Genomic DNA, 12,805 nt, shown 5'->3' on the forward strand with positions numbered 1-12,805 from the left:
CTTCCATCGCGTCTCTCTCTCTCTCTCTCTTTCTCAAGGACTTCTTCCTCTTCCCCTCGCTTCCCCCTTCATGTCTCCAGAAACACACGTCCTTCCCTTCACCGTCTCCTCGTCTCCTCTCTACAGACTCTGTGACACTATGCATCACGGTCCGTCCCCGCCCGGCTCAGACCCGACGGGGCTTCGGTGACACTTTTGTCTAAGGCTTTACTCCAGGAGAGGCCGTCCGGCTCTCACAAGCGCTATCCCAAAGCAAAAATCCAAATATTTAAACTTTTTTGACAAACGCAGATACCAAAGATATCTCTTTTTCTCTCTTTCTCTCTCTGTGTGTGTGTCTCTCTGTGTCCCTTCCCGCCCTGCAGCATGTGTATTAAGAGACAAAACCCAGCTCTGGCTTTTAGTCCTTAGCCTCAGTAATTCCAAAGCTTAGATGTATATTTTGGTATATCTCTGAGAAGAAGAAGAAGAAAAAAAAAAAAAAACCTGCGTGAAAAGCGTTTGTTTGTTGTAACCTCTTTTTTTTTTTTTTTTTTTTTTTTTTTTCCCAGCATGGAACTAATTGCAGAGCTGTCTTACTCTTAGTAGGTTAAAGATATAGTATTTTTGTATGTTTTTTTTGGGTGTGTCATGTGTGCGATTATCAGTTTTCCGGCCCAGGCAACCACGGCTTTCAATAAAAACCCCCCTAAAAAAAAATAAAAAATAAAAAAAAAAAAGAAAAAAAAAAGGATGACAACCATGTACATATTATGTCAGTGTATCTCGAGAAATGCGTTCTGTAAAACAATTCACGTTGGGAGCTTGGGCTGATCTAAAGGAATGTGTTCCTGTTTTATTTTCCTCCTTTTTCTTACTCTGCAGTCTATCAATTTACTTTCCAGGACTCGAATGTAAGGAGTTTTGGTTTTCACCTGAAATTACAACACTGAGAGAGGGACACTGCTCTGATATTATTACTAAAAAGAATTAAAAAGAAAAAAAAAAAGAAAAAAAAAAGTAAAGGCCTCCAGTCGTGGAGGTTTAGAAATGAAAGATTGTGTAGGAGTTTTAAGTATGTGAATCAGGATACATAGATTTTGATGCATTTGTCTGCTGTATTTTTGTTTTTATACACATACAAAGATAATCTTTTACTGTAAATGTACAGTTTTTTTTTTTTGTTGTAAACATCATTAAAACTGTTTTCCAAGTGTTTTGACACGTGCTTTATCATGTTGTATACAATGAATGCAATACTAACTATTGGGTTCAAATTTACATCGGTCTGTGCTTTACTATGTTTAGAAAATATTACTACTACTGCAGCATGATGGCAGGCTAAAGAACTAAAACACTAGATCAGACTAAACGGTTCCCTTTTTTAGTCAGAATTAAACTTGATCTATTTGCTAAATGTCAGAAGGAGACTATTTTTCTAAGTTTGTTTTTATTTTAACGTCCAAAGTTTACTTGTGCTTCTGTAGTATGTGGTAAAATTATAATTTCAGCTATTGTAGGGTCAAATATTTTTGATGCCCTTTAACAATATTCAGTCAAATCATTTGTGGGAATTTTGGTCCATTCTTCCCAACAAAACGGAGTCAGCTTTGTAGGTGGCATCGCTCACACGCTTCCTGTTGGAGTCAGATCCAGGCTTTTTTGACGGTTACTCCAAAACATTGATTTTATTGTCCTTAAAGTTACTTTGTAGCTAACTTAGTGGGATTATTAGTGTTGTTCACCATTTAGAAAACTGAATTTAAGCCCAAGCTTTTAACTTCTTGGCTGACGGCTTGAGATGCTGCTTCAGTTTTTGTATCTGTTACTCTTTCCTGAAGTCATTTTATCAGTCTATCCTGGAGCAAAACACTTAAGAGAAGGTTGCCACATCCCTACTTCACACTCGAGATGTTTACAAGTTTCAAACATCCTACAAATGTAGAAATAATCACTTCAACATGCCTGTAAAAGTCAAGCTCTTTGCCCCTGAGTGCTTTTGCAAAAATAATCTCTTAAAATGTTCTTGCTGTGTGGCTTTTTCAGCCCATGTAATGACATTCACCAGCTTCAGCCAAGGGTTTTACAAGATGTTCTGCTTTTTCACAAGCTGAACCAGTATTATCACCAATGAGAATCAAACCAGTAGCTGTGTTTAAGCCTCTGGGTTTGATGAAGGCAAACAGAAATAACTTAAGAAGCTGACATAAAACAGGAAACGTTTAGTCTGATTTAATGGCAGACAGTGAGGGAAAAAGGTTGTCTTGTTTTTCACAACACATGTAACTATCTGTTCTCAGTGGTACAAAACCTCAGGTCTGCTTAAAAATCCAACCACATTTTATCTAACCAACCACAAAAACAAAAAAATGAGGTGCTTATCGATACAAAAAAGCAAAGAGAAAAGAAAAGTCTTTACATAAAAAAAGAGAAAAAAAACAGGCAATAATTTTCCATTCGTCTCAGCTGCAATTAGCTTCTCTGTTTCTGAAAGTGCGTCGCTACGGAGCCGCAGCGGGCCGAGGGCCGGTGGGGACAGACTTATATGGATCCTTATCCTTCGGCTTGCCCTGGCTCTGCTGCAGAGAAGAGAGACGAACTGCGTGAACATATGCTACGAGTCTACGTAATTTAAAAGATCATTGAGTATTACAAACTTGATTTCACTGTTCTGATGGTTTAAACTTGTACTGAACAGACTCACAAATAAGCCAAAGACATTTGAGCTATGGCCTAAAATGAATTTGTCACGTCTTTTGATCTTCCCCAAATTTTCTGACGATTCACAGAGTCTGAAATGCTTCAACATATTTGACTGGTTTACCTTAGGTCTCTTCTTCCTGCCAGTTTTTCCCTAAGAGGACAAAACACCATCGTGAAAAATGAAGAAGGTGAACAAGTGGGAATTTGTTCGTTCAAGTTTTTTGCACACCTTTGCTTTTTTGGGGTCAAGCACTTCGTAAGCATCAGTGTCCTTTGGCCTCTCGAGTTCCTAGAACAAAATGAAATAATCGGTACATAGATGAGAACACAATTACCAAAAATCTGACTATTTAAACTGTGAGAATGCTGACCTTACCTGGTAAATGCCCCCTTTTTCTTCCTTCATTGTGAAAGAGAAGAATAAAACAATTAAGATCAAATGCAAAGTACATAGTTTATATGAAAAGTTGAACAACCATCACCGGCTCTATTTGTATAAAAAGACATTAGAGACATGATTTGAAGCTTGGATACTCACAAGGTCCGGTTGAACTCGTGGCATTTTGGAGAACTGAACCAGGATGAAGCAAACGGAAAGTATTAAATCTAACATTTCAACCACCTTTACAAACAAATGAAGAATTTCCATCAAAGTATAACAGGAAAACAGCATAAACATTTTCTGTTGCCCGCTGTACGACCAGAAGGTAAAGCTCAGCAACAAGTTCTTCCAGGACTGTGGATCTCTGCAGCTCCTCCAGAGTTATCTGTGCTGCTGCCAAACTTCATGTTTGGTCTGCCGGTTTAGGCGGATGCTGACGACTTGGTAGGTTTGCATTTGTGCCTTCTTCACATTTTTTGATGACGAATTGAGTGGTGAGATGTTCAAAGCTCAGCATGGTGTTTGGTGAACTGACCTCAAACCTCTCCAAAGGACACGTCAGCTCTGTTCTTTGCTCTGCATGACGTTGTTTGTTTTGCTTATATTCACTGGGTTTTATGTTTACACAACAATATTTCTGGCAGAACAAAAATATGCTGATTTTTCACCACAAGTTTCCTTCCATCCACTTTCGCTACGATGACAGTTTTGTTATATTCTTCTTGTGTATTCTACAAATTAGATGTTAATATTTCAATACGAAGGACAAATATCTATTTAATTCAATATGTCTAAAACGTGTATGGACGTGGAATTGTCAGGTATAATTGATTCACAAAGTTTATTGGATTTTTGCCTTGCAGTTAATTTAACTATAGTCTGCCTCTATCAGAAGATGAAATGAAATGAAAATGTGAAATCTCATTTAAAAATATTTGATCATTTTCCTATCAGCTACTTTAGACACTCACCTCTGTTTTTTCTCCTGCACTCTGAGAAATATTTTTTTTTACACTTTTAACCATCAAATAGTCATAATTAACTATATTTCAGTTTCATAATCAAGTTTCCATCGACCGATGCTTATCTGTGTGAGACTGCTCTGAAATTTGGTCCACCTTTGCTGAAACTCACTTTTTCTCTGAAGAACAGCGCCGTTGCAGCAATACAGTAAACCATCAGAAACGCGTCCAGAAAGTAGCAGATGACCGGATCAGTGAAAAAGGTTTCTGCAGAACAAACAAACAGAAAACAGAAACAGGATGCTATACAACTGTTTCAGACTGTGCGCAACTGTATCATGAAGTTTCAAATTGTGATATTTGTGCAGTGGACGATCTGTTTGGGGTTGGGTGCCTTGTTGCAGAGTGAATTTGGAAGAGATAAGCGGTCTCGCTGATGGTACAACATGATAATAAAATGCTTGCAGTTTGTTGCAGGAAGGGGACTTTTTGATCTATGACCAAGTTTCAAATTTGGCTTCCAGCCCCTAACACACTATGACGTGTTTCACGCAGCACGCAACGCTGATATCTGCAGAAAACCACTACTGAGCTCTTAAGCTCTATTTTCCATCTAATTATCTAAACTTTATGCTAAATGCCCATGCTGCTATTTTTGTCCATCACAGTTATTGTGCTCTTCACTCATTTGCTGGTGTGTGGTTTTTTTTAGCTGCAGGACGTTGCTTGCGCGTGCTTCTGCAGTGATCTTCTCTCTTGCAGAGGAAGTTCTGTTGATGTGTCAAACACCTTTCCGATCCCAGAATGACCTACTTGAAATTTGTTGCTGTTTGCCGTTCAGTTCAATCGTGCCGTTTCTGTTTCAGTTCATGATTTAGGCTCAGTTTTCAATTTCTAAAGCAAAAATCCGGTAGTCAAGTTCTGAATTGTACATTTTAAAAGTTTGTGTTCACAGGAAGCAGCTCTTTTTTTCTACAATAGCACCCAAGCAAGGGTTTGAGCTCTTTTTTTTTTTTCCTGAAGCAAAATCTATACTAACTGCATTATCTTATTTTTAGATCTCTGATTCTTCATGCAAAATCTGATTACAAATAAAATAATCATTACATGCAGCCATTTAAGTGACACTGTGCTTTTTTAGGAACAGAAACACAGGAAGAAACTATAAATGGACCCGTTTGTGTGTGTGAACTGGATGGAAACAAACAAAAAAAGGGACATTAAAGCGAGACAGATGAGAAAACTGAGAGAGACCCCTTCAGAACAGGAAATAAGAAAACTACATATCTGCAGCTGAAAACCTTAAATGTCTTCCTGTCAGTGCGATGGGCTGCTGTGAGGTTTCTGTGAGGCTCTTTTATCTTGGTGTGCGGTCGGAACAGCAGCCTTATAGTGAGAAAGAGGACAGCCACGGCAGATTCAGAGGCTTTAACGTCTTTCTCTCAATCATCTGAAGCTGCTTCAGAGCGCAACAGTTCTTCCATTCAGACGTTATTTTTATGCTTCTAAAAGCAACAACTGTGTCATTTCTGCTTCGATGAACACGTTTGGAAAGCTAAACTTAATAGCAGCGATGCTAACGTTCGGACCTTATCTTGTTTTGTCCTCTGGAAATGTGCGCACTGATACTGTGTTGTAAAAATGTTTTATTTTTTTGGCAGCCTGAAATAATCAGCAATACATTAGAAACTGTTCTTCAAAGTTTCACTCTGAGAAATATAGTGTAAAATTTCGGACACCCTTTTCACTTTGCTAGTTAGCTTAGCTCAGGACCAACAATCATGGCAGCATCATTTAGACATGTGATTTAATCTTAAACCTAGTTTAGTTTTCCTCTTGATTTGAACACAAAAGTAACTTAAAGACAAAACAGCATAACAAAATAATTAAAAGTAATTTTGTGTTACACTGTTTGTGTAGCACAAACAGTGTAACGGCAAAAAAAAAAAAAATATGGCAACGGTTTGACGGTTCTCTCCGGTACTTAGCACCAAGAAACATTCCCATATCCTTTGTACAGAGAAAGAAGTTTAAGTCTTTTTGAAAGATGACTTCCTGTCCTTTAAGTGCTTCCTACTCTAATTTGAAGAAAAAATATGCCAATCCACTCCGAATTACTCTTCAGATCCAAAACACGCAGGGTTGTAAAAAAGTGCTTGGCCCCTTACACGGTTCTATGGCTTTTATTTTTTTTGTCACAAAGTATGTATCAAGTTGTCAAACAAATTTAAATATCAGACAAGGACAACTTGACTAAATACAAAATGCAGTTTTGAGATAATTATATAATTTACTCAAAGATAATATATTTGGTTGGTCAACCTTTGGTAGCAACTATTGCCCTGAAGTGATGCATGGCATTGAATCTTTTACGTCACTGATTTTTCTATTCCAGTCATGTTGGAGAGTTTTTCAGCTTGACGCCACATCATTTCATTTGAATTAATGTCTATACTTTGACTAGGTCACTCTAAAATGTTTATTTATGTAGAAGGGGAGCTGCTGATGTGCTTTAGCAAACGGTCACAAACTGTGGTGGCCGGACATCGTCCCTCAGGGTTTTCTGCTTGACAGCACAATTCGTAGTTTCGCCAATTACGGCAAAACATCCAGATCCTGAAGCATGAAAGGAGCTCAAGTCCATCACACCACCACCACCCCACTGTTTGACTGTTTTGTTTCCAGTACAGGGTCAGTCGTGTAACTCTCCGTCACTGACCTTAACAGAGGTGAGTGAGGCCTGCAGTGCTTTGTATGTTCTTCTTTGGTGAGTTGTTGATGGACTTTTGGAGTAATTTTGGTGGAAAGGTTCACACCTGTTAAGTGTTTTGTCTGTTTTTGGATAGTTTGATGAAGTTCCAAACGCATTAAAAATTGATCTGATACAGACACGTCTATCACAGATGAGCTTGCAGTCCAGCCAAAAGAAAACTATTAACAATATATTTTAAATCCACAGAGAAATAAAAATCCAACTTATCTGAGGATTTGTTTTTATGAAAACGTGTGTAAAAAGAGTCTAAAATATTACCTTTCACCACTGTGATGATAATAAAATCTTTCATGAATCGCATTAATAACATCAGACTCATTTAGACCATAGTGTTACCATCTAGAAAAAAGAATGGCGGCTTTTCCATCTTTCCATTCAAATAACAGCAATGTGCCATTAATTATAAAAATATTGATCAGACTCCTCACATTCCGGATCTTAGTGATTGTCGCGAGCCAATAACTTCAATATGTAGCTGATCGCATGATCACTTTTAACTGTCTGAATTTAATATAGTCTTTTAAAATATAACAGTGATCACAGTAAAGTAGACCAAAATAAATATCAGGACTTAGAGCATCTCTTTGATTGTTTTTCTCTTCTTTTTTTTAATCTAGAACTTAAAATAGAAAGTCTGTGAGAAATCTAAATTATATCCCCTTCTAAAAACAAATGTGAACCAACGAAACAAAGCAAAACAAAAAATACCACAACATACAATCTTCTTTGACTTGCATCTTTTAAGAGTTTCATGCAAAACGCAGGGATAAAATTACCAATATGACAATTTTATCCCTTTGCAATAGAAAATGTACATATATATATATATATATATATATATATATATATATATGTGCTTTTCAAAAGGAAATATACTTTTGAATTTCTGCAACAAGTCAAATTTTGGATTTTCAGATAAGTGCTCACTCATATTTCTTTATCTTCTGTCTTACTTTGTCCCAAGTTTTGGCAGCTTTTTGTAAAATACAAAACTGAACATGGAAATGAACCTTAAACCAACAAAAACAAAATAAACTTGCACTCAAGATAAAAAGCATCAGTGTGACAATAAAGAAATACGACATAATAAGTGATCTAAATGTTTCAGAGTGTTGTGTTTTGTTGATCCGATGTCGATCGTAAGGGTCACGCTGAAAGTTCGGACAAGGTGTACAAACTTATTTAAATTAACTCGGAGCTCAATTTTTGTAGCTAACGTGACATAAATCTTGATCACAAATACCGAAATCCGAAGAACATTTTGTCACAAGCTCAGAAAAGCTAGTTTGACACAAACTTTTATTTGTTTCACTTACCTTCACAGCAAACAGGCATGAACAGTGCAAAGAGCACAAACACGCCTGTCATCCATGAATCCATGGCTCTGTCTGCCAGTAAAAATAATTGTTTTACTCTTTTCGTCAAGCAGCTGCGAGTCGCCTCACGGTATCGTCTGATCCCTCTGCGTAGAGGAAGAGGCTGAATGACAACCCACTAGTGGACTGAGACAGTAAACTACAAAGCTGTGTTGCAACCCTGAACACCCACCGCTGGTCTCGCCTGCTCTGTTCATTTCATCTGATCAGAATCTGCATTTACAGACTAAACGTTGCCACCTTGAGGGTCTACGCTCAGGTTATTCCTCTAAAATGCATGTGTAGGCTTATTATTAAGCTAATTCTGGATGCAAATAATAACCGGTGGAGTTAAAGCTAATTAACTTGGTTGCAAGAGAGGAATAAAATTGCCTGCTCAAGTTTTTGTCTTCAAATCTTGCACATTAACGGGTTCTTTCTATTGGAACGTCTTCACCACCTTTGAGGATATTCAACATTCACAAAACTTTGACTGAGGCCTCTTTTTGGCAACAGGAAAACCTAAAAATATAACTGTTTAAAAGGAATAAACTGAAAAAAAGTCTAATTTATTTATTTTGCAAATGAAAATAAAACGAATGAAAGAAAACAATATTTATTTTCCTTCACTGTAAGATAAAAAACGGCATTGCAATATTGTTATTTTTCTTTTTGAAAATGACAAAAGAAAATCCAAATAAAAACTTGGAGCAAATAAAAACAAATAAAAGCTACGTAGTCAGTGCATTTATCAAGCACGAATAGACGGAGACAGGCTCATCTGACTGATCTACGCTATTCAGACATCTGTAACTCTAAAGGTCAGGAGAAATGTTAAATGTTAGTGGGTTTGTGTTGAGGAAAGAGAAACAGTTCAGCATTCTTCCAAAGCCTTGTGCATTTCTGAAGTTGCACAATAACACCGATTTGAGGAAAACATCTAAACTGGCTGCAGGCAGATATAAATATCGTAACAAATCCTGGTGTGTTTGGGGATAAATACGAGGGTAACAAGCCAAAAATTGATTTGTAAATAAATATATACCTATGGAAAACGCTGCATGTGGAAAAAGTTGGCAATTTAACTAAGGAAAATCTGGCTATTAACCTTAGTGCCCGGTATTAAGCTGAGTCTAATTGCTGATGAGAATGTGCAAAGGCGTTCGCAATGTCTAAGAGAGGCAGGAAGGTGGGAACAACAAGTTGTTTCCTTGTGTTACAAGCTAAACATAAGTATAAAAGAAACCCAATTTTAATCTTCCTTTTTTTTTTCAAATATTCTTGATATGAGCTTTAAAATGTAAGTTTTCATCAGTTACAACCCCCAAATATTTGTAAGAAGACACAAGCACAACACAGGAACCTTTAAAGGATAAAATACAGGGCAGAACCTGTGTAGCCTCAGTTTCCTGTTCTTAGGTGTCATGAACAGCACCAGGAGTGGTTTCTGTTGCTCTTTCAAGGTTTGACGTGTCAAGTTATCAGTGAAATTCTGCACAAATCTTGGTTTTTAACAAGTATTTGCGCAACTGGTTCCTTTCCATCATGTGAAATTAGTCAATCTTTTCTCCTCCGACATCATGCAACAGTCGGATGTCTTTTTTTTCCCAGGCAAGCTCGATAAACTGGATAGACAGTTATTGTTTGTGAAGATCCCAGTAGCAGTTTCTGAAATGTACACAGTTCAGACAATCAACCTAAAACAGCTGTGCCATGTTAGAAATCAATCAGATCCCGTTTCTCCCTGACTCTAAATCTCATTAAACTTCAGGAAGTCTCCTCACCACGTCTAGATTCAGAAATGTAAATATGTACTGCTAAGAATACTGATTTCTTATTTGTATTGACAGCAAATTGAACAACTATCTAGTAAATCGCCCAGAGAGCGTATCATTTTGAGCATGTTTTCTGTTTTTGCTTCTATAATTGATAAAATGGTTTCCTAATTAATAGCCAGTTTCATGGAGTTTTGTTTTTATGAGTGCTTCTGCATCAATAATTAGCTGCATAACTTTCTTTTTGACTAAAGTAACATCACTGTTGGACAATGTTTCCTATCATTTGAAGCTGTTGCAGAACTGCAGAGCTCCTTCAGTGACAGACCACTGCATCCACGGCAGATACAGGATTATTATCCCAGATCCGTTCTCCATGCAATTCTGGGATCGATAACATCTCTGCTCCCAACAAACTCCATAAATGTTTAAATATCTTCTGTTTTTGCATTTGTTTCCCCCTCCCCCTTTTTTTCTTAATAGTGCCTTTTTAAGCACTATTAAGTGCATAAAATACACATAAGCATTTTGTTGTTTCAATGCAGATATTCATGCACAACTTGTCATTTTAAAATCATCCCACTCACTTGCACGTTTCCCTTAAACGGAGTGTGTTATTTTCAATATCTGTGCAGCTTTACTTGTCCTATTTTGTAAATTTGCACTTACTGAACAGTTTCTTCATCTTTTTTAAATTTTACCTTAGTCTGAATAGGCATGCTTCTATTTACCTTTAACTTGCTGCTGGTGCACCTGAATTTCCTCACTTTAGGACAATAAAAATATTTCTATTATATTCTATTGTATTTGTAATGAAAAAATTGCCAAGCCTTTAGGTATGCGTTTTCTCCAGCTCGACTGTTTCGTAATCATAGCCTCGCTCGCACCTGTGTCCAGCCAGATGACCTCAATCATTGTTGCACTGAATAAATACTAGTGTTTGCTGGTTCGGATGTCACGTGACTTTCTCGGTGTTTCTTAAGCGAGAGTCACATGACCCTGATGCCAGAGCTAGCAGTGGTGATAAAGTGTCAAATGCGGGCTTATTGACCTCTAAACCTCTTCATACAGACAGAAGAAATCTGAGACCAGCAAACACCGACTGTATTAGGTTTTTCTTCTCGGTAACATTGCTTTGTAAATCTTCTACTTTCGTCTGTCTTTTTGTTTTTCTCTCTTTTGCGACGCCAACGTTAGCCTAGCTAGCACGGCCCAGCTAACTGTAGCCAACTAACTGTTGTGGTGTTGTGATTTTTTTTTTTTTTTTTTCCCGGAGGAAAACAATATGATCTCTGCTGGCGGACAGCCTTGGCGTTGGATGGGAGTGATGTTACCGCTCATTTTAGGTGAGTAATTGCTTTATGTTACAGCGACTTTACTGGAAAACGACGTTATCAGCTCGAAAGCTGGCAGATATTCAACCTAAATGATGAAATGTTAAAACCAAGCAAGCATGCAAACGGTTACTAAAATGATACAGTTGAAATAAAAAGCAAAGTTTTGACGTATGTTTTTTCTTTACATATTTAATGTGTTTTATGGAGTCACGTGAATTTCTGAAGCTTTCATTTTCATCCTCGCCCGCTTCTTCTCCAGTTGCTTGTTTTGTTTCAGGTCAGCCTTAAAAAGTGGAGATGGGTTTTCTAAAAGTTTAAATTATGAAGAAATGGCATTCTAATCATATCTTAATCTGTTTTGTTCTAAAAAAGGTATGTTGCGCTTTTAGAGTCTAAAACATTACATTACTACATGTGAAATCCTTAAATTTAATCTTAGATATTTCCATAAAACATGCAACAACTGATCTGTGTCTTTAGTGGTTAAAATAGTTACAACGCTTTTATTTGACTATAATGAGGTCAGGTTTGTTATTGTACAATACATTTTAACAATAAAATTGCAGCTAATATTTTTGCCTTGTGGTAAGAGACATTGAACTTGCATTCTTAAATCATAAAATTAGGATCCATTAACATTTCTCAAACAATCTTGTAGTCTGCATGACCTAATTTGGCATTTGCTCATGTATTAAATCAGTCTATTTGGCATACAAGTGATTCAGATATTAGACCATCTTCAGGCGAATCAAAACCGTTTTGTCTGATCTTAAATTTCAGCAATAAGCCCTGGTGCATGAATTTAAAGAAAAAAATGCCTTATTGTTTGAAATTCTCTAAACTGCAAACCCCAGTAGTGATTTAATTAGCTTTTTTTTTGCCGATGGCTAACAGATATGGGTAAGGCTGTGTATTGTTAAAAACCTCACAATTCAATTTCAATTCTTTGAGCCACAATTTGATTAGATTTTAACATTTTCAATCTGAGTCATTCTGTCATTAAAGCCCCATAAACTCAAAGAACTACTTTCACTTTCCCCCCCCCCACATCTAAATGAAATGATTTTTAGATGGTCTTTGACTGGTGGTAATGTTTTCTGTATTCCAATCTGTGAAAAATGCTACAGAAAACAGGTTGACAAAGTAGTATTTTATTCCTAACAAGGTGATTCTCACAGAGCTAATGGCTGAGAAACGTACATGCAGTGGATGATGAACTGGAGGACGGAGAGTCTCTCGGGCCTTTGTTGGATTTTTCTGGTCAACTCTAGTCCCTGCTGCAGCGTTTGGGTCACAGGTGCCAAACTCCAGTCCTGGAGGGCCTCTGCCCTGCAACTTTTAGATGTGCCTCTGCTGCACCACACCTTAATAGAATAATTAGGTTATTAGCAAGGCACTGGAGAACTGATCTACACAAGGAGGCTGTAATTAAGGCATTTCAATCCAGCGGGTGTTTTTTTTTTTTTTTTTTTTACCTGGGGCACATTTAAAAACTCCGGGACCCTGGCCCTTGGGGACGGGGGTTTGGCCCCCCCAATT

The 12,805-nt window shown here is 37.3% G+C and overlaps 2 protein-coding genes across 2 annotated transcripts in view; one reads left to right on the forward strand and one right to left on the reverse strand.

Annotated features, from left to right (window-relative positions):
• Positions 1 to 2,196: 2,196 nt before the first annotated feature.
• On the reverse strand, positions 2,197 to 10,797 carry LOC106955374 (T-cell surface glycoprotein CD3 zeta chain-like). The gene is made up of 8 exons (XM_015045518.1): positions 10,661 to 10,797; positions 8,116 to 8,261; positions 4,199 to 4,293; positions 3,221 to 3,253; positions 3,059 to 3,082; positions 2,912 to 2,971; positions 2,804 to 2,833; positions 2,197 to 2,558 (listed from the first exon to the last, which is right to left on the reverse strand). Exons 2-8 carry the CDS (start codon positions 8,177 to 8,179, stop codon positions 2,481 to 2,483), a joined length of 384 nt encoding a protein of 127 aa, XP_014901004.1. The 5' UTR covers positions 8,180 to 8,261; positions 10,661 to 10,797; the 3' UTR covers positions 2,197 to 2,480.
• Positions 10,798 to 10,908: 111 nt separating this feature from the next.
• Positions 10,909 to 12,805, forward strand: part of lamp1b (lysosomal associated membrane protein 1b) — a 9,265-nt gene continuing 7,368 nt past the window's right edge. The window contains exons 1-2 of the mRNA XM_015045517.1: positions 10,909 to 11,066; positions 11,206 to 11,275. Of these exons, the coding sequence (XP_014901003.1) occupies positions 11,215 to 11,275 (61 nt within the window). The 5' untranslated portion in view covers positions 10,909 to 11,066; positions 11,206 to 11,214. The remainder of the gene's footprint in view (positions 11,067 to 11,205; positions 11,276 to 12,805) is intronic.

The sequence above is a fragment of the Poecilia latipinna genome, unplaced genomic scaffold (genome assembly GCF_001443285.1).
Source record: "Poecilia latipinna isolate Pla-1442-1.1 unplaced genomic scaffold, P_latipinna-1.0 Scaffold730, whole genome shotgun sequence".
NCBI classification, from domain to species: domain Eukaryota; kingdom Metazoa; phylum Chordata; class Actinopteri; order Cyprinodontiformes; family Poeciliidae; genus Poecilia; species Poecilia latipinna.